The 20,735-nt window shown below is 35.1% G+C and overlaps 4 protein-coding genes and 1 pseudogene across 4 annotated transcripts; 1 reads left to right on the top strand and 4 right to left on the bottom strand.

The window, feature by feature from the left end:
* Positions 1-1,861: 1,861 nt before the first annotated feature.
* LOC140822289 (gibberellin 3-beta-dioxygenase 1-like) lies at positions 1,862-3,897 on the bottom strand. Its single transcript, XM_073183018.1, has 2 exons — positions 3,396-3,897; positions 1,862-2,480 (listed from the first exon to the last, which is right to left on the bottom strand). Exons 1-2 carry the CDS (start codon positions 3,887-3,889, stop codon positions 1,919-1,921), a joined length of 1,056 nt encoding a protein of 351 aa, XP_073039119.1. The 5' UTR covers positions 3,890-3,897; the 3' UTR covers positions 1,862-1,918.
* A 1,611-nt stretch (positions 3,898-5,508) lies between these two features.
* Positions 5,509-9,118, bottom strand: LOC140822285 (serine/threonine protein phosphatase 2A 57 kDa regulatory subunit B' kappa isoform-like). Its single transcript, XM_073183014.1, has 2 exons — positions 7,138-9,118; positions 5,509-6,050 (listed from the first exon to the last, which is right to left on the bottom strand). The coding sequence occupies exons 1-2, from the start codon at positions 8,272-8,274 to the stop codon at positions 5,715-5,717; spliced, it is 1,473 nt and encodes a 490-aa protein (XP_073039115.1). The 5' UTR covers positions 8,275-9,118; the 3' UTR covers positions 5,509-5,714.
* A 1,824-nt stretch (positions 9,119-10,942) lies between these two features.
* On the top strand, positions 10,943-14,438 carry LOC140822293 (E3 ubiquitin-protein ligase At1g63170-like). The gene is made up of 4 exons (XM_073183028.1): positions 10,943-11,586; positions 12,918-13,043; positions 13,144-13,435; positions 14,024-14,438. Exons 1-4 carry the CDS (start codon positions 10,943-10,945, stop codon positions 14,174-14,176), a joined length of 1,215 nt encoding a protein of 404 aa, XP_073039129.1. The 3' UTR covers positions 14,177-14,438.
* Positions 14,439-14,602: 164 nt separating this feature from the next.
* LOC140822295 (uncharacterized) lies at positions 14,603-16,944 on the bottom strand (annotated as a pseudogene).
* Positions 16,945-17,091: 147 nt separating this feature from the next.
* Positions 17,092-20,218, bottom strand: LOC140822294 (uncharacterized). The gene is made up of 4 exons (XM_073183029.1): positions 19,925-20,218; positions 19,319-19,689; positions 17,797-18,067; positions 17,092-17,701 (listed from the first exon to the last, which is right to left on the bottom strand). Exons 2-4 carry the CDS (start codon positions 19,652-19,654, stop codon positions 17,316-17,318), a joined length of 993 nt encoding a protein of 330 aa, XP_073039130.1. The 5' UTR covers positions 19,655-19,689; positions 19,925-20,218; the 3' UTR covers positions 17,092-17,315.
* Positions 20,219-20,735: the final 517 nt, after the last annotated feature.

Here is a 20,735-nt window from a genome sequence, read left to right on the forward strand (position 1 = left end):
TTAGGTCAATATTTTTCGATGTCATATCAATACTCTGACAAAAAAAAAAGCTATGAACCAAAAACGTAATCTAACTTACATCACTAAAATTCAAATTTAAATACTTGCATTACCAAAATACAAAGTTTAAAACAAACAAACAAACAAAAACTTAAAAGATAATTTTACTATTTTTTTGGTTTAGTTATATATTTGTGTTGTCAAAACATGCAAATCCATCACTGGTCAAAAAATACCTTTGACTGTATTTTAAAATTTGATTTGTAGCGTCTCATTTATTCTTAATAAAACCAAATACCGACGCAATTCGAGGTTGAATATTGTAGTTAATAATGTTGTGATCCATCTTTTTTATCAATAATAATTATTTTTAAAAGGCTCCAATACACGGAATCTTAAATTCCATTAATAAAATCTGTATATGCCTGATGATCGAATTTTGTTATTAATTAAGAAGATTATTTGCTAATTGATTTGGGTTAACAGTAATACACACAAACATTATTGACTTAAAAAAAAACACATTATATATTGAGCTTGTACAATATAAAATTTTATAATTTAAAAAAATTTCCGATATTTTCATGTTGAATAATTAATGAGGTACAGATGGAAAATTTCCATTAAAAGTGGTCACGCCTACGGGAAAAATGTAGTCAAGACAAAGCTAAAGCGAGTTTCTTGGATTTTTGGACAAGAGAATGAGACGTGACCGACCACTCGACTCAATTTAAGTACGCAACCACTCACATTTATTTGTAATACATTTCTATGGATGGATATTAATCATTACCGCCTTAATTAGCCAAACATGATCAAACGTAAATCGCCAAAAAAATTACATAAAAAATTAAATTTTTATTCATTATATGTTATATAAAATTTTAAAAAATAAAATCTTATTGTGATTAGTTTCTTTAATTTGATATACTATGTTATAAGACTAACCAAGCATGCATTTGTGTGTGACACTTGACTTTGTTCAATGGTGCATGCGTGTGTTTATTGAACATTTTCCTCTCTACACTAATCATACATGTATTAGTCTTTTAAATTTGTCTATTTCGTATTTTAGTTATCTAATTTAGATTATATTTTTATTTTTGGTCTTCTTTTTACAGAATTTTGACGTGTAACGTCAAATATATCGGTTTTTCTCGATAACATATCAGTATTTCTAACATCAAGTCAACATTTCGAAAAAAAAGATCAAAAGCTAAAACATAACCTAACTTGTACATGATGAAAACTCAAATTTAAATATTTATAAGACTAGAACACAAACTTGACAAATTTAGAAAATTCATTTTGAATATTTTCCCCTAATAATATATAAATGCTCAAAATCCTCGGCAGATAAAGCCTTATTGATTAAATAATTAAAATATTGGTAACATTAATTAATGCATTACCAAGCTTAGCTTGTCACTATGCATGTCTTTATGCCTGTCTCTACGTGATTCAACATGCTTTTAAATAAACATATTCGATTTTGTATGTATGCCAATATATGCTACTGATTAATCAATTTTTTATTATTATTATTATTATTATTATTATTATTATTATTATTATTATTTATTGTCTCTCTTTGCATCTATTCGTTGATGGCTTACTGAATGAATATTAGAAGTGAGAAATTATTTTCATCATTTATCTATTTTATCAGTTACAATTTTAGTTTGCGTTTGCAGTCTTTTTAAAAGGAAAACTACCCTAATGTTTCAGATGATATTATTGATTTTACATTATTTATTTACAAAAATTAATAATTATAACCTCACATTATTTCCCATAAAAACACCATTATTTATCATACAATCACTCAGCTCATTTGGCCGAAATAAAAATATATCGTCTCCCCAAAATATTTATCTTTTCAAGTTGGCAATTCAAGAATTGATCAAAATGAACGCATCTACCCTGTTTTAAGCAACGGAATTGCCTTCTCAAGATGCTTGTTCTTGATGCTGAGATACTCTTTAACCGTCACTGAACGATACCGGGGAGAACCGAGGCTCGACAGAGGAGCAACCACAGAATCACCTTGAGGGCCGTAGAAGAAGGCCATCGTAAACCTGTGCCTCGTTTCGTTAGGAACCACACGATGATACGCCGTCCGAAACTCTCCGTTTGATATGATGTGCAAGAGATCACCTATATTGACGACTAGGGCTTCTGAAACTGGAGGAACTGTTATCCATCCCGAGTTTTCGCGAAAAACCTGAAGACCCTCTGTGTCATTTTGATGCAGAATTGTAAGAAGCAGGGAATCTGTGTGCGGAGCTAAGCCAATGGCTTGGTTGTGGTTGGGGCAACAAGGATAAGAATTTAGCTGCAATGCCCCTTCAGAATATTTGTGGACAGAAGCTGCAGAAACTAGGGTTTCTAGATCTTTTGCCTCCAAGGACTCGAGGATGAGGACCAAGATTTTGTGGGCTAATGATTTCATCTGTTTTTGATAGTCGTCCATTGCATTGCTGCAAAATCAAAATAATGTTATTTATTTATCAATAAATTTGCAAGTTTAATATCATGCTACTAGCTAGTGCTACAATGGGCTCGATCTAAACTGAACTCGAACTCAATTTTGATTTCATAGATCGATCGAGTTGGGTTCGAATGACTCAGTTATCGTCTTAGGCCAAATATAAGTAATGTTGTCTAAAGCTCTATATATCGTAAGTACAACTAAGTTAATTAGGATCGTCTTCATTTTTATCCTATACATTGTCCCATACATATAACGAATGAGACCTTACTGCATACTCGTTTCATCTGAGGTTAGATTTAAGATAATTGAGATTAATTAAGTTTACACGTAGGATTACTCATTTCAAGATATTATCCCATCACATCACATCACCAAACTTTTCATACAAAAATTAAACTTTAGATATACATGTGTATAGGTGGCGCTTACCATGTGACGAACAAGATATTATATTAATCCAACAGTCAAATATATATAATCTACCATATTTATGAATTATATTAATCCAACAGTCTAATGTGACGAATATGGTATTATATTATTTAAAATGGATTATGGATGATTTTCTCTTACGTAATTTTCAAGATTTTATAGTACTGCATATTGCAATAACTTAAGTAATATTAATAATATTAAAAATTGTTTCCAGCGTGAGAAGAAATGGCCAAATGGGATTATTTTTAAAAAATGTTGCATTTTGAGGGAAGAGTTTGATTTGGAGAGAGAATTTGAAAATAGATTTAAAATAACATTCATTTTGTGTGTATTTTGGATCCATCACGATTCATCCGAGCAATAAAACATATTTGAAATTAATCTTGGATTTTAAATTAAGCGCATATTGTAAGGATTTTATCATGTTATATGTAGTTATAAATAACCTATATATCCACGGGCTTACCAAAATTCTTCATAGTCCTGAGGCCAAAGTATTTTAGCATGCTCGACCGCAGAACCCATAATGGTGAAGCCCTCATGCCACATTAACTTGGAGAAAAAGGGAGAAATCCGAGCCACCCCATACCCGGTGGCTCCACCTGGAGAACGCAACGCCTTCAGTTTCTGCTCAGCAGGGAGAGCAAACAACCGGCGAACATTTGACTCGGCATCACCGACCAAACTCGAGGGCACCCCATGGTTCATCACTTGGAACATTCCCCATTTTCGGCATGCATCACCCACTAGTTCCAAAGCATTTGGAGCCGCCAGGTCTACAATGGGCACGTTTGATTGGTCCATATGTGACTGACATATACGTTTTCCCGATAAAAGATCGAAGGGTTCGGTCCACACATGTGAGTCAGGTAGGTCGTGGATCGAGTCGAAATCGAGAGGGACTATGTGTTTAAGTTGGAGAGGAGTGTCGCCATAGACTTCTGAGAAAGTTGTCGCCATTAAGGATTTTTGTGTAGGTACTATGTTTGATTGAGAAATGAGAAATGAAAAATGGGCTTATATATATGATATACGTTTTGGACTTACCAAAGGTTAGGTGAGATACATAAAATATATACATTAGGAACAATTATTATAGATTTTAATGAGTTTTAATTTACACGTCGCTGGACGGCTTTATGGACCGAGTGCTGTCTTTATATATATATATATATATATATATATATATATATATATATATATATATATAGACACACAAACAAACACACACTTGTGGAGATGGTTCTGCACAACAATTGGTGTTCATGCACTAAGATGCCCCATTAAATATTTAACAAATTATTAAATCATTGAAATATTAAACTGTTACCTTTTTTTCCCTCTCCGTACAAAATGTTTTCCATTCTGTGCGGACATATTAGACTTGATAGTTCCTTTAAACCTCGATCATGTATGATCTTAAATTGATTGACTAAACAATATATTTTTTAAAAATAAAGTTTTGTTTGCATTCAATGATTTGATATAATACGATTTATTTAAAATGCATAAATTTCATATGATTGAGTTGATGAGTGAATTTAAAATTGAAGCAAAAGAATGTTTTAGTGTCGGATTTTAAATTCTTCATTCTAATTTTGAGTCAAATTGATACAATGAATTTGAGAATCGAGTCGCATAGAACCCGTTATAGGACAAAACCCGTCTTCTCCGTTCATATCATTCGAAACAAACTTATGATATATCTTGTGATCATTGATAGGAAGTAATCTCATAGATATTGTAAGTTTAAACAGGGACGGTCTGTGATGACTTGGTGCATCAAACGTTGGCTGTAGGGTTGCAATTTTGTTGTGTTCTACGAAGACAAAAGTGAAACAGCGTGAAAGAAAGTTTGACACTCATCCATCCATGACTTGGCTATGTATTTTTCCATTCTATTACATATATTATAGAAAAATACAAAAATCTTGGACCTGGGCTGCTTCTTGTCTTGAAATTTGTGTTTAAAAAAAAAAACAAACACAGATTGTTTGCATTCGTAGGAGACGAGAATTAGCATTTTCAAACACATTTTAAAATTGAGTAGATTGTATTTCATTTTCGAACTTTATCTTTCACACTTTTCTTTAAAATTGAAGTTCGATTTAATTCTAAAACTGCCCCCTACTTTTCTATAAAAACAATTTTTAATTCGTGTATTATTGCGTTTCTAGTTTTAGTAGGAACAGAATTTGGACTGGGTTAAGTAGTTTATGACCCAGATCCCAGGCTTGGTTCTGATATTCTGGTTTTCTATTTTTGAACAGAAAACAAATAACAATTTCCAATTCGGTTGTAAGACTAGAATAAAAACGTTCAAAAACACATGCCTTGCTAGTGAATGTCTACGTGACAATTTACACAACCAGATTCATGTCACACAAAGCTTCATGAGAATTGTTCATGCATCATCCATTCTAGTGTCATACTTTTGTCCTCGTCGGACTCGTCTAGAGACAACACAAAATGAAAAAATCGTGCATTGACACTCATTCTTCATTCATGAAATCTACCTTTCATCTCTCTTGAAAGTCAAATTGGTAGTCTATTAACAATAAAAAGTTGAGATGCAGACATAAAGAAAAGATAGCACCTGCAAATCATTAAGGCACACATGGAAGCAGTCACAAGTCACCTTACAAAAGATGCAGCTAAAGAGATACACTTCCCCTGCCTTCCGTTGGGGAAAACAACATATTTAAACAGCAACAAATCCATCACAAAATGATTCTGGGACAAACAAAGGCCAGCAAGGTCTTGTCTTAACAGGAAAAAGATGTGGTTAATAAGTTACCAGAACAGCAGTGTTTCCTGATACTGGCTGAAGACTAGCCCTATTTTCCAAACGCTCCCAAGTTTCCTTTCGCTTTTCCATGACCAAATTCATTTTCTCTTGCTCCTCTCGGCAATTGGATATGCACGTTAACACCAGAGCATCGTCCATTTCTGCGAGCATTTTTCTCACGTTCAAAGTCAAGTTCAGGACAGCATGGTTCCAGTGGTTTTGTGCATTGGTTTCCAGAGCTGGGAATACTATGGGCAGTATAATTTGGCGGTTGTGTGCAATTAGATTGACAATTTGGTCATTGTTCCACAAAAACAGAGCCCTTTCGGCTACCTGCAATGGGACCGGAGGAAATTGAATTAAACTGGAATCTATTCATCTGCTAAAAAGCTTTAGTTCAGTGACAATATTTCACATGGCGCAGGAGATCTTGCAAGACTAAAAGAGGAAAGATAGATAAACTTTAATGTAAAAGAAATGTAATAGAGACAGAATTAAATATATGATCGGTCAAAATAACATATCAAATGGGGCAAAAAAAAAAAAAGAGAGGCTAAGATCCCTTGATAGTAAAACCATATGGCATTTGATAAATTCTGCTATGCATCTCCAAAAAAGAGTACAGAGATATTACCATTCAATATACCTAAACATCATTAAACACTCTCTTTATTAATTTTTCCATGTTGAAAAAGCTATCACTGCAAACTATAAAACCCTTCAGTCAAGAATAGCACCACCTCGAGGCTATCGATCAAGTATAATGCCTGATGTCGGGCTGATTATTCTAGCAGCCTAATATTTTCTAACCGGAGTACCCAGTGGTCTCGGATGGTTAGCCTGCATTAAAGTTTAATCGGCCTTATCAAGACCATTTTTAATATTTCAGAAAATGTTGATCCCAGTTGCTCTCATTAGATGATCTTTAATCCCTTTTCAGGAGTTTCGCTAAAGCTTTGTTCAGACACAACTTGAAATTGCAAGATTCGGTATAACAACCTAGAGAAATAACATTTGTTATGAGTGGAGGGGCTCCTCCTATGCAATTTAGTGACAGTTGAAAACAAACTTTCGTCAATGACATGCATGCGTAACAATTTTTTTTCAAAAAGTGATGCGTCGGGTTTTACTCATATTTAATGCCATATCACAACCTCTTTCCAGTAGCCAACTTATGACGACAGAGGTATTAGATAATACAAAAACCAATAAAAATTTCGTATATCAATCTAATAAAGTAAATGCTTTTCCATAATCACACGTTATCTTCTTGTGGAAAAAAAATAGGAACTTAACCATCTTAACAGACAACGGAAGATATTAAACTCCAATACTCCAGCTAAAGAATTACACATCATTATTTTATCAAATGCAACTAAAAAAGGGGTTAAGGAAAGATACTGTAGAATTGAACAGTCACCTGAAAATGGTAACTATTTATGCAGTTTCTGATTCTCTGGAATAACGGAACCATGATCTTTTGGAACTCAGCGATATTGATCACTTCGAGAATCTCCTCCAACTCCCCTAAAAACATCACCTCCTTCTGGCTATTTGTAATCGGCCAATATTTCAATAGCCCATGAATCACAACGCCAGCCAATTTAGGATCCTTCTCGATAAACTGAGTCACACAATACGACAGCTGCTGAAAGTAAATCCCCAACGACTTGGGCTTGTGTAGCGGAACCAATGCTCTCCAAAGAAATATCTTATGCTCCTCTTTTAAAGGTACAGCAAATCCCGTGATGACACTCCCAAAAATCTCCAACAACTCAGCAATCCCATTATGCTTCTCTGTCTCAAATACAAATCTGTAGAACACATCGCTTATGCACTTTCTTAAAAATGGCCTGTGGACCATAAACTTCCCATAAATCCTATGCAGAATCGCCTTCAGACAGTCCCGTTCCCTGGGATCTTCCGAATCAAACATGTCGATTATTTTCAGAATAAAGGAATGATCGATATATTTCTTCGCAACTTTCACCTCCAAAGAAGTGGAAGTCACAAACTTGAGCAGGAAATCATACACTATCTGCAAGTGAGACCACGCAGGATCGAAAGTTGGCTCATCATCATTATCATTTTCACCCGCACTTTTGTTACTCAGCTGATAATTAGGTGGGAAAATACGGAACAAATTAATGGAGCACATTTTGCACAATGCTAAAATCGCAGGCTCCGAGAATTTTGGAGGGCTCTGTGATACAAAATCAAGAAGCTCGAGCAGTGTGGCTCGCTTAAGCTCCTTTTCTTGGATATTTTTGGTCGGATCAGTGAAATCAAATGCTACACAGCAAAGACTTAACTTACTAATGAAAAGATTCATTTTTTCTGAACTTGGAACATCCTTGAAGGCTTGCAACGGCTCAATTCCTGCAATAACACTGGCTGGAAAGACTGCAGCTGAAGCCCGTTTGATAGCAGGGTTGGCTGCATTGGCCCGGACAGTAACCTGGCATGGTACGTATGGGCCTGAACTAGGGTTTCTTTGCGAATCTTGATCCGTCTTCTGGGATTTTCGAGGGAGTTTGTTAAGAATTTGCTTCCACATTCTGGGTTTCCAATTTCCTCTTTCGATTGGATAAAAGACTGAAACTTTTCTTAGAAAATCTAGACTGCAGCTTTGCTTTTAGTGTTTTCAACTTAAACTAATTTGAAGTGGAGGAGATGTATGAAAATCTAGCCCAGAGAATAGTCCATAGATGTTAAAAATTGGGGATCTGGGAAAAAAAAACTTAAATCGAGAAAATCCCATGAATAAAAATTAACATCATAAATTGTGAGCTTCGAACAAATTTTGAACAAAGATTTCTAAGGAAAAAGAAGCCAACAAACCCTACAAGTCACGTCAATACATCCCACACAATTTTCAGCTAGATAAAGAAAAACTCTTGCCACAACCCACCATTGAAGAAAACATAATTAACAAAATCCCCACATATTACATAAAAAAAAGATTTCATCTACACACATATATGCTAACTGCACAAACTTTTCAGCTCAAAAGAAGGGGGAAAAGAACACAAACAGAGACAAGATTATAGAAATAAAGATGCGAATGAGAAGGGGGGTGGGGGTACAAACACAAACACACACGCAGATTACAGGGAAAAGGTTGGATCTTAGACTACCAAGCGTTTCCAGCCGGTGGAGAGAGACATATGTGCGTATTTCTTCAATTATGCTGATGAAACTTTGTCACAGATGGGTGGATTTGTTGAAAAGAGAAGGATCAACTTCCATAATTTCAAATGAGTTGTCAATTGTTTGTCTCTTCGCTTGCGTTGAGAAGACAGAAAAAAGAAAACGAATGATGACAGCACTTTTTTCTGTATGCAGATGGATTGCATGAGATTTGGCCTCTCTTTCTTTCATCCGAATGGTAAATTACATCTCTTCACTGTGGAAAACATACTTGTCATGCAATTGCATACATGCCACATATACATACATCAATACGGTACTCCTCCATATGTAGTTTTTACGTTTCTACTGTAATATGACACTCTCTCTCAAATATTTACTTGTAAATTATAAGCTTTAAAATTTGATCCGAACATTAATCGACTAAAATAGTTTATCAAATTCTGATATTTTAGTTTAACACAAATTTATCTCTCATTTAAAATACCAATAACTCAAACTATATTATATATTCACTTTCCACACATGAGGTTGAAATCGTTTGGAAACTCTTTTTCAATTATTGGGAAGGGGAAATGGCATGTGGCTACAATGATAGAATTTAATATTTTATTGCTTCTATTTAGTTTCATATATATTTAATTCAAATACATTCATCACAACACCTTGCAAAATTTTGTGACCCCATACCATCTAATTAGTTCTATACAATATAAATATATTTATATATATATATATATATATATATAATTTAGCTATGTTATTTATTATCCGCTTTCATCTATGTATCTGTCATCTATTGTATTTAATGAAATATATCATAATTGTATATTAATAGATTAATGTCATATGATGATGATGAGTATAAATATAAGCATGTGCAACATATAAATTAATATAGTTCCACGACTATCCCAAGAAAATTACCTAGCATATAAAATGAAATTTATTTTTGAAAAATTTAATGAATAACTGAAAATTGGTTATTTAATTAACAGGAGAACTATTATGAAATTAGTTAATTCAAATCCATTTAAACTCGATTAGAATGATTTGTTATGCCTTTGAATTTTGAAAACAAGAACTAAAATATTTAATTTCTATTTATTTAAAGATAATAAAAATTATAATAATTTGAAATTTCATTTCAAAAAATTAATATTCTAAATATAGTTTTCTTAGAAAGAATTTCAGACCACTGTTGATTTAATAGAATATTCTAGGATGACTCTGTCAAGCCAGGCAGAAATTCAAGACATCGGAAGACGATTAAAAAACGAACTCTTTAAGTTATTTTCTACAGATTCGACAAAAGTAATGATCCAAAAATCATCAAAATAAGCGATTCAAAGCGGAAATCTCTGTCTGGGTTTTCGCCTGGCTGTATTGAAACACTCGTCAGTATCATATTTTCCTTTTGCTTAATCTGTTAGATTGATAATTTTTATGATCATTTATGGGTCTTTTGGTTGGTTGTCGTGTAGATGAATGGGTGTCTTTCCGTTCTTTTTTTGGGTTTCAATTCTAATGCTCAGTTTATGTTTCTTGAAATTCTTGCTACTTGGGGGTTTGGATTCTTTTGGTCATAGTCCGTGAAATATGATCAACGATTTAACGCCTTTGCTAATTGGGATCTCTATTTTAGCATTCGGAGACTGAAATCTATTTGGATTCTGGAAATTGCATCAATGAAGGATTTTCTTGTCCCCTTTTACTGTGTGTTTTCGTTTCGGAATGTCATGGTAATTTCGATGAGTTTATGCTGATGATTGGTGGTTTGATCGAAATAGTGTAAGTTAAGATGGTTTGGTTGGCTAGATAATTCACTGCACTTCATACTTTAATACTTATAATTTGATGGTTTAGTTTTTATTGAAAGAGGTGTAATAGTTTGTTAGCATGATTACTATTTCCTGCCTCCTGTTATTGACCAGGAAACAGAGTTTAACATACGCAGGCTGGTGTAGAGAAAAATTCCACCACATTCGGCTGTGACCAAATTATATCACGAATTTAACTTTAGCAAGCGTGTTATTCCATGTTATCTGCTTTCTTTGTCTGCTCTGTGAACTTGCATGGCTTTGCCCTTGCTTGGACTTCATCGTAAAAGCCAAACAAACAAAGTCCCGTTGTTAATGGACCGAGCAGATATTCATTATGCAGATGAACATGTTATTGAAATTGCTACTAGTAGTGACGCTTCTTCATCTGGCTCCTCCCGTGAGAGGGCATCAAGTGGCATGGAGCAGCAACATAGTGAAGATCTGATGTCTACTAGTTCAAGGGCTCCTCTATATCCTTTAAATGACTCGAACTCAAGGAATTCATCACTAGTAAGAAGAGGAAATAGTCGAGGTCGCCAAAGGAGTCCATTAAATTCTGGGTTATGGATATCCGTTGAGCTAGTGCTGACAGTTAGCCAAATTATTGCTGCTATTATTGTTTTATCTCTGTCAAATCATGAGAAACCACGAGCTCCTTTGAGAACATGGATTGTTGGTTATGCATCTGGATGTTTGGCGATTCTTCCTCTTCTCTATTGGCGTTTTAAATATCGAAACCAGGTTTCTGAACAGGTTTCCTCTCAACAAAGTCAAGAGTCCTCTCAAGGCAACAATAGTTCAGGTTCCTTGACTGGAAGAGTTATGGGGGCGGAAGATCGCTGGACAACTGCAATGACAACTAGAGGCATTCAAAGTAATGTGTTGCCAAATCCAAGGTAATCAAATTTTTTGTTTAATCCTTTTGTTTTGTTTTTTTTCATGTTATTATATCTCAAGGCTGTAATGGAATCAAAATCAATACTGTTGTTTTTTCCTTTCTTAATTTCCTTTTTGGGGATGGATCAAGTTGTCGCATTTGTCAATGAATTTGGATTTTTGAAATTGCAGTTGTGGATACTTAAGTGGTTTTCACTAGTATTGAGTTCTTTGATGTGTTTTGTTGCTCCTTGATTTGGCCTCATGCACAAAGTGATTTCAAGATTGTAACTTGTTGGCTTGGAGAAAATTTCAAGCAGGAACAAGGAAGTGGTTGCGAGTCACTGAACGTAGTGGATTATGTGCTGAGATGTTATTTACAACATCGATGCATTTCCTCGTGATGTCTCTAGGAATCTAGTTACAAGTCTTGTTTAGAGAAGTCAGTCACAAATCTTGCAGAGTCATTCGAGAAGAAATGTTAGATATTTTAATATGGCTTGGACATTGGAATAGCACACATTGACAGAAGAATTAGACAGGTTCCAAATGATAGGAAAAGGTTTCAGCAAATACAGGAGAAAAAATCTAGGTATCACAGTTCTCATTAATCTTTTCATCCAATATTATACAAGTTGGGCCCTATATCTTTAGAATGCTTTTATTTTTCAAAATTTGTGAGCCTGAAGATGTCATGAGACGAAGAAGGTTATTGGTGAGTTATGTGAGATAAAATACTCAATGGTGTGGTTGAGTGCTGACTTTGTGTACAATCTGCTTTAGAATGGCTTGATAAAACTGAAGAAAAAGAAGGAATTTGATGTGCCAAAATGATATTCCCATATATACATGAGTGAACTCATTTATAATATTGTAATGGTCGATGATCTTAGAATAACATTTTTGGTCTAAACAATCTACTTCTTGCTTCTTTGCATATTAATATATGGAAAACTTGTTCCTTCCTGAGTTTCCGTTATTTCCCCTCAATTTTCATTCTGCCAAGAACTAGCACAGACGTAAGTTTTTGGTACTTACGGTCATTTATCTTCAGGAAGGTCATATTGGAGTGATATCCATGAAGTGGTACTTTGTCCTGATTTTTTTCCAAGGAGATATATACATGAATGTTAAATAGTTATGGTTTCCTTTGTCTCAGTTAGCAACTTGGAAAAGTGATTTAACATTGATACCATTTGAAAAAGTGATCTAACATTTGATAAATTATTGATGGTATTGTTCTTTAATACTACCATTTATTGCATAGAAACTTGGACCTCTTTTGTCTTGTTATCATGAATAACACTGAGTATATTGATGAGAGCTAAATGTTTTGGGCTTATTCTTGCAGGCTCAAGATGTTTGTTGAATACTTCAAGATGGGTTTGGATTGCTTTTTTGCGGTTTGGTTTGTGGTTGGTAATGTTTGGATTTTTGGAGGGCACTCATCTTCAACTGATGCTCCCAATTTGTACAGGTTATTTCCATAATACACATTCTCTACACACACAGAGTCCCACAGATATTGATTTATTTGGTTTCTTTTGCTCAACTTATGGAATTTTCTTCACATACAGGTTGTGTATAGTGTTTCTTACCTTTAGTTGTATTGGATATGCGATGCCTTTTATCCTCTGTGCGGCAATTTGCTGCTGCCTCCCTTGTATATTTTCAGTCCTGAGATTCAGAGAAGATGCATATCCAAACAGAGGAGCTACTCAAGAGTCTATCAGTTCTTTGCCAACTTATAAATTCAAAGCAAGGAAAATTAAGAGTAGCAGTAACAAGGAAAGTAGCTCGGGAGCGGGTGAAGGTGGCATAGTGGCTGCTGGAACGGAAAAAGAGCGTTTAATATCAGGAGAGGATGCGGTAGGCTTTGGTTATCTCATGCTAGAAATGCCTAAGTTTTTCAGTATACATAGATTTATTTGAATGATTTGACTACTTTGTTCTCCGAAATTCTTTTTTGTTATTTTTGTCTATGGAAGGGCAAGTGTAAAAGACATTGAAGCCTGATTTAGCTATAATTTGAGAATATATCTCTAGGTGCTTGTTGCCTTTATTTTCTGTAAAAATATAAGGTTAGATGCCAATGAATAGATACATGTTTAGAAAGTTAATTTGTCAGAACACCATATGTAGCAGTGACATTTAAATTTATCAGTGTATGTTGAGTTTCTTAGTCAGTACATCACAATCATCTATGTTACATAAATTGAACTTACTCGATATGACAAATGCCTAACCCAACTTTAATTTAAGTCCTAGATGTTATTGTACTGTTTCATTGAATTTATTTTCTCCAAATTTGACCCCATTCTTGTGGTTTTTCAACCTTGAGAATAAATTTGGACGCAACTTTACTCAATTTATGTGATGCTTAAGTTTGCAAGCTAGCTCTTGTGAACCCCAGTAGTTCTGACTAAGAATTATATGGTTGGTCATTCTGCTCCACAGGTATGCTGTATTTGCTTGGCGAAATATGTGCACAATGATGAACTCAGAGAGTTGCCTTGTTCCCATTTCTTTCACAAAGATTGTGTTGATAAATGGCTGAAAATCAACGCTTTGTGTCCTCTCTGCAAAACAGATGTGGTGAGACCATTTTGAGTTCCCTGACTCAAGCAACCGCAAGCCTGCGAGACCAAACTATATGACAAAACTCGGTGAATAATATTCAGCACAATATTTCTCTATCGCTGGAGGGTATATACTTGTGTATTTTTGAGTTGATGCCCAAATGCCATGACTGATTGGTCTTTACTGTTTTGGTTTGCCGGGTATATTGTTATTTGCATTCCATAATTTTAAACGTGTCATGTGCATTAGTTTGCATGTGAAAAAAATTGTAGCAGTTTCTAGGTCATACAATGATGAGAAAATTGTTGTGTAACTTGTTACCATTATATTATTTCGGAGAATAATTCAATATGATTGTATAAATGAGTTTGAAATATATGAAATTTTATTTTACCAATAAAATGTCATATTATATATACCTTTCTGTTCTAAGAAAAATGCAGCAAAAACACATGATTAATCTGCGGGAGTCGGTAGAAAAAACAAGAATCGATCAAACATCCCAAAAGAACCACTGCTTCATACGTGGATAGATGCAATGGATGCGAAAGAAACATCTGTCCACGCACCAGAAAAATATAACTATGAACCCTTTAACCCTTTTAATATCAACCTCCCAGAGCCCGCTTGAGTGCGGCTCGTTGCCCAGTTGTCAATCTTGTGGGGAACTTAACTTCGAACCGGATTTTCAAATCACCCCGATTCCAAGGCTCCTTCGCAACAGGCCGTACCCTCTCCTGAAACCAATACTTCATAACCAGGGCTGATGATTTCATTCGCTGGGATCAACAAATCTCGATAGTCCAATGTTTTGGCCTCCACAGTTACACCCCAGATCGCTTCTGCCAACGTTACCTTGTAGTTCATGAGCAAGTCATTGCCATCTCTCCTGAATATTGACAAGGTCTGCAGGGAGATGGTTCGGTTGCTCATTTCCTTTCTTTAAAAGTAATCTTCGTTCCCTTTTTCCATTCAGGTTTTATATCAATAGTTTAACATATCAGTTTCTCGCGCCAACCTCCTGCAAACAGGATCCATTTTTTTAAAAGGAAGACCCCGTTGAAGAATAGCATTCTTTAAGGTTTTGTTGATCTAATTACCATGCAATAATAATTTTGAGGTGCAAAAGTAATGATTTTATATTGTAATACATGCTCTTGAAGTTACGAGGTTTCATGCAATAAAAAGATCATACCTACCCGTTTGCTAGAACCACTTGTCTAGATATCTTCGTTTTTCTTGTTGATCCAGTATACAGATCCTCAAGGCTGCAAGGCAATTTACTCTCCACAGGTGGTTGTTTCTTTACCATGTTCACTCCATTTCCATCGTTATAGTGTCTAAAGTTGTTATCATTTCCACTGTATCCTTCAAACGTCCCTCCATTGCACAAAAACCGCATCGACCTACTGGCTCCCGCTGATCCAAATCCAAATGGGTTACTCCCAAAAAATTCAGCAAAAATATCTTCTGCATCTCGAGGATTGAAACCGTTTCGGTTTTCTGCCGAACCGGGTGGTGGCATGTCTTTTAGACCTTCTTCACCGTGTTGATCGTAGGCTTGCCTTTTCTGAGGATCACTCAAGACCTAAGAATGATGCAAGAATGTCGTTCAAGTGAAAGCGTATAAAGAGGAGAGAAGTTCAAGCACTCTCATTCTTACATTTTTTATCATGTGGATGGAAACCCATGTTATCATACAAAATGACACATGAAGTTTTGCAATAAAAAATGGTATTTGAAGGTGTTGCACGCCTCGTTGGCTTCAATGAAACAAGGGCAACAAGAAGAAGATCTCACCGAAAGAAACATTTTCTAATGCAACTTAAATAGAACCAACAGTTATTTCGTGGTTTAACATAAAACATGGGCAGGATCAAGATCCATTTGTCTGTGTTCGTGTATGTTTTTTAAGGCAACATAAAGAAATCAAATACTTCATAGGCCTCTGAAATTTGCTTCAATATGGCCTCGGCTTCCTTCTTGTTGGGATTCTTGTCTGGATGCCATGTCATGGCCAATCTTCTGTAAGATTTCTTGACATCATCCTCTGTTGCACTCCTCTCCACTTTCAGTATATTGTAATAATCCACACCCATTATTTATTTTCCTCCTCTTTCTTCAGTTTCCCAATATGGATTTTATTCTCAGATCATCCTTGCAAATCTTCATTGAACTCCATAAATACGTGAAATTGTTGATTTTGAACCATCAACATCTTAATTCAAAAAATCTTGAAGGGTAGTCTATGTTTTTTGTCAGTTTTTTTTTTCTTCGAATTTTTCCCTTATCTCTATGATTTCTTCCAATATTGTGAACCTTTGATTCTTAATTGAGTTGAATTAATGTAAACAGAAGAATAAATAATTTCAGAAAGATGACCTTACTTCTCTTGGGGCATCCGAGTTTTGAATTGTGTTTTGATTGAGGAAGAGTAAAAAAGCGAAGAACAAAAGAATAAAAGGGAAAAAAAACTTTGATCACATGTTATTTTCAACGGAAGGTGCAAGCCCTCCCTTCCCCGCATTTTTTGCAGTACAGGGGAAACGATTTTTTACTTGTACATCTCATTTGATATACATAGCTATTCATTTCTCCGCTCAACAAAACTTCTGAATTTGTCCATGTGGACTTGCTTTTAAAATCAGAAAACTAGAACCTTCTTTAAATTTGGGATGAATTTGAGAATCTTATATAAAAATATACGATTTGTGTTTCTCTAAAGATCCTCAAGTTTGACATACTATGTAGCTCATGAAATCAAAGAAAGACGGACATCTTTAATACCATAGAGCAGTCAAAAGGGCCTGGATTATCAAACATGTAGTATCATTAAGATTCAAACTTTATATGTAGTTTTTTTCCCCATATAAGATTGGTTCAAATTTACATGGTAAAGCGACACACTGCGATAAATCAAAGAAAATTCACCCCATGAACTAATAATAAAATAAAAGATAAAGATAGATACAGGAGTACTGGTATGTTACAAACTGATCTAATACGTCCAAAGTACTCAAATATAACAAGATCTCAGTAACCAAATCGGTCAGGGAAATGTAACATCATAGTAAAGTCCATCTACCAAGAAACTGGACAGGAGATCTGAGTTTATTAACCAACAATGAAAAATTCAGCTCCATTTATAAGTATCCGCAATAATCTTTTCTTACCGTACTGGCTGCTGGTTGTAATGGCTTTTCTCTTTCTTCTTCGCAGCTGCGAGTCTTGCACTCCTTGCTGCAGCCTCAGCAGAAGCAGCTCTCGCAGCAGCATCCACATCTTTAGAGGATTTCTTTTTCTTGGAAGATGCCACCCTTTTGAGCCGCTCTTTCAAATCAACTCCAGATGCATCTTCCTCCACTTCTTCAGCTGCAGCGTGTTTTTCTTGTCCATTAGGAAAATCCGAAACATCGGGCTGGGGTTGATCCTGAGGTTCCTTCAGCTCTTTTGCAGCCTTATCCTTCTTTTTCTTCTTCTTTGCGCTTTTTGATTCAGCAGGGGCATTCTCTGCACCTTCATTCAACTGTCCGTCCTTCTTTTCCATGGTGGGATCTGCATATATGTATTAAATAAGAGAAATTCAGCTTGAGGTCCACAGTGTGACAGGGGTATTTAGTTGTTTAAAAGAATCCAGGAAATGTAGTCACCAGCTAGCTCATCTTCAGCTTTCTCTTTCTGGTTAATTCCAAAATCAGCCAATAGAGCATCCAGCTCGGCAAGCTCCTTTTTCTTCATCTCCTTCTTGGAAAGCTGCCTCTCTGCCTCTTTAGGTGCTGGAGAAAGTTCAACAGGCTTTTTGGCCGTTGGCTCAGGCTGTGCTAGCACCTCTGCTTCATTTTCAGGCTCCACTTCATTTTCAGGCTCATCTTCCAAATCATCATCACCTTCAACAAGAAGTTCATCTTCACTTTCGCTTTCCTAAAATTTGATTGAAAAACGCGGCTAGTTACAAATACAATTCATGCATTAAAACCAACATATAATTAACGATTCAAATATTTTGCAAACATCGACGATTCCAGACGATAAGGATTTTTGCTGAATGCTATTTTGATATTTCTTAATGCAAGAAGCATAAAAGAATTGTTACAGTTTCAGTAGAAAGTCACAGTGATGGTTAAAAATAAGTTCTCAATCGGTGTTTCGTAGGCAATCAAAAGTCATAATTAAAGAAGTGGAAGTCTTAACACAAGTCACAAAACCAATAAAAGACTTGGGAAAAGAAGAGCACTATAGGATATGGATTTGATAGGAAATTGAGAAAATTTCATGTTTGATTTCTTAACATTGATAGGGAATCAGCTATCATTATTGTAGCATTCAATAAATATATTTTCTAAGAAGACAGCAAGGGGTCAAAGTTCGTCCATTCAACAAAGTGTTTTCTAAGAAGACAGCAAGGGGTTAAAGTTCGTCCATTCAACAAAGTGATGTATCAAGCATTTTATTCCCAGACAATGCAGGATCCTTATTTTAAATTAACAAAATAACAATTAATATAATTATTGAGAACTGCACAACTCAAGGGAAAGGGCCAAGAGTACATACCACTCATACCGGATAAATATTTGTCTCTTCTGACATTATCAATTCATTAACATCATCATTACACTGTATTAGCTCACATCAGAATTGTCTTGACAGAGAATCACAATCACTAACAATACACATTGATGAATTTCCTATTTGTTTGATAAAAGAACACAAAACAAGTGGCAAACGATCTTGTAATGACATCATCCAATTTGGACAAATAACAATATATTAAAATATATAATCAAGAAATTTCTGGTAACAGAAACATTAAACCCGGAAAAAGGGCAAACAAGAGCAACATGACAACTCACTAAAGCCAATTCTACTATCCCGTGCTATCACTGACTCAAGCAAATCATATGCTTGTACGAGGAATAACAAATGCTAGAGATTCATTCATAAAAAAACCTCCCAAGAATATAAAATCAAGATATAGCAAGCGTTAATGTTGTTATAAGCCAAAAATGGTTAAATGCAAAGAACAAATGCATAATTTCAGCGGTATGACATTCAAAAAGAATTAACCACATTCGAACATGAAGACAAACATGAAAAACAAACACATAAATTCACCCACATAATTGCACAAACAAAACCAATTCCGTACTACACAAAAATCCTTGATTCCTATACCTCCAGAGGATCAAGTTGCTGCATTTCTTCAGCTTTATTCGGACCAGAACCAGCCCATATCGCCTGAGGAGGAGCAGTGGTCGCGTAGTAATCGTCATCATCCTCATCATCCACATCAGCCCACGACTTCACTGTCAATGGTGTCGGAGCCCAGTACACTTGTGTCTTGTCCTCGGAATCCTTCGATATTCCAGACGCAGATTTTGCAACACCCTTAGAAGAACTCTTATCTTTCTCAGATTTCTTCTTCTTCCTCAAACTATCAAGTGCAGCAAAAACATTGGTGTTGCTCGCTGTCAACGATCCCTCGCTTCTCCTGTTTCCACCTCCTGCCATTTTCGCCGTAGCTTTTCTCAAAGATATAAAAAAACCTAAAGAAACAAGGGGGTAAAATTAGAATTCAGGCAAAGCTCAGACGTAGTAACTCCCGATGGTATCAAGAACTTGATTCGTGAATCAAATATTACAGATGCTTAACACAGTTCAAAAGTGACTAGAAAAACAAACAAATAAACAACTGATATGCAAAACTGAATTTTCAAAATTAATCTAAAAATAGATAAGCATTTTCCAAACTCCAAAAGACAGAACTTGTGTGAATTAAACACCTGAAATCCGATTTCGTGATGATATCAGTATAAAACTCCTAATCACAATCTTTCGATGGATTCGGAATTCCAGGAATTAGGGTTAACTGAAGATTAGGGTTTCGGAGAGGGAGAAGAGACGAGGCCTGGATATGTAAATCAAAAAGAGCAACTGTGTTGATTTTGTGTGTGTGAAAAGGCGTAATAGATAGATACAGTGAAAGGTGTGTGTGTATAGGCGGAGAAATAAGGGTTTCTTTGGTGAATAGAGAAATGGAGACGCTGGAAACGGAGGCAGAGATTTGCAGAGCAGGAGAGGCTCAATTATATCCGCAGCTCGTTCACCAAACAGCCCTTCGGAATTTTCGTATTTGTTATTTAAACCCCTAAACTATTAAATTTATGCTATTTGCCACACTTAGATAGAAACTTTTTTTTATAAAAAAAAAAACATTATTAATAGTGTTAGTAAATTTATATTACAAATTTTATTTTTCATTATGAAGATAATCGATATAATATACAAACTCGCAGCATCATGTAATAATTTATATATTTGTTTTTTTTTCTTCCCTGTAATAACTTTTTTTCATCTTAGATAAATTCAAATAGAGAGAAATTATAGAACCATGATTAATAACTCCGCTCATGGTTCGGTCCGTGATGGTTGTCTTGGTGATCGCAAGTGGTGTAGAGTGTCTTTCTCCGTGTGAAAAAAAATGCAGCGGCTGCTGAGGCACAAGGATAATACTTTTTCATATTTTTTATTATTATTAATTTGATTTTTAGTCAATTAAAATTATAAATTAACGAGTATATCAGAATTAATA

The sequence above is a fragment of the Primulina eburnea genome, unplaced genomic scaffold, assembly GCF_022965805.1.
Source record: "Primulina eburnea isolate SZY01 unplaced genomic scaffold, ASM2296580v1 ctg739_ERROPOS5529518, whole genome shotgun sequence".
Lineage (NCBI taxonomy): Eukaryota > Viridiplantae > Streptophyta > Magnoliopsida > Lamiales > Gesneriaceae > Primulina > Primulina eburnea.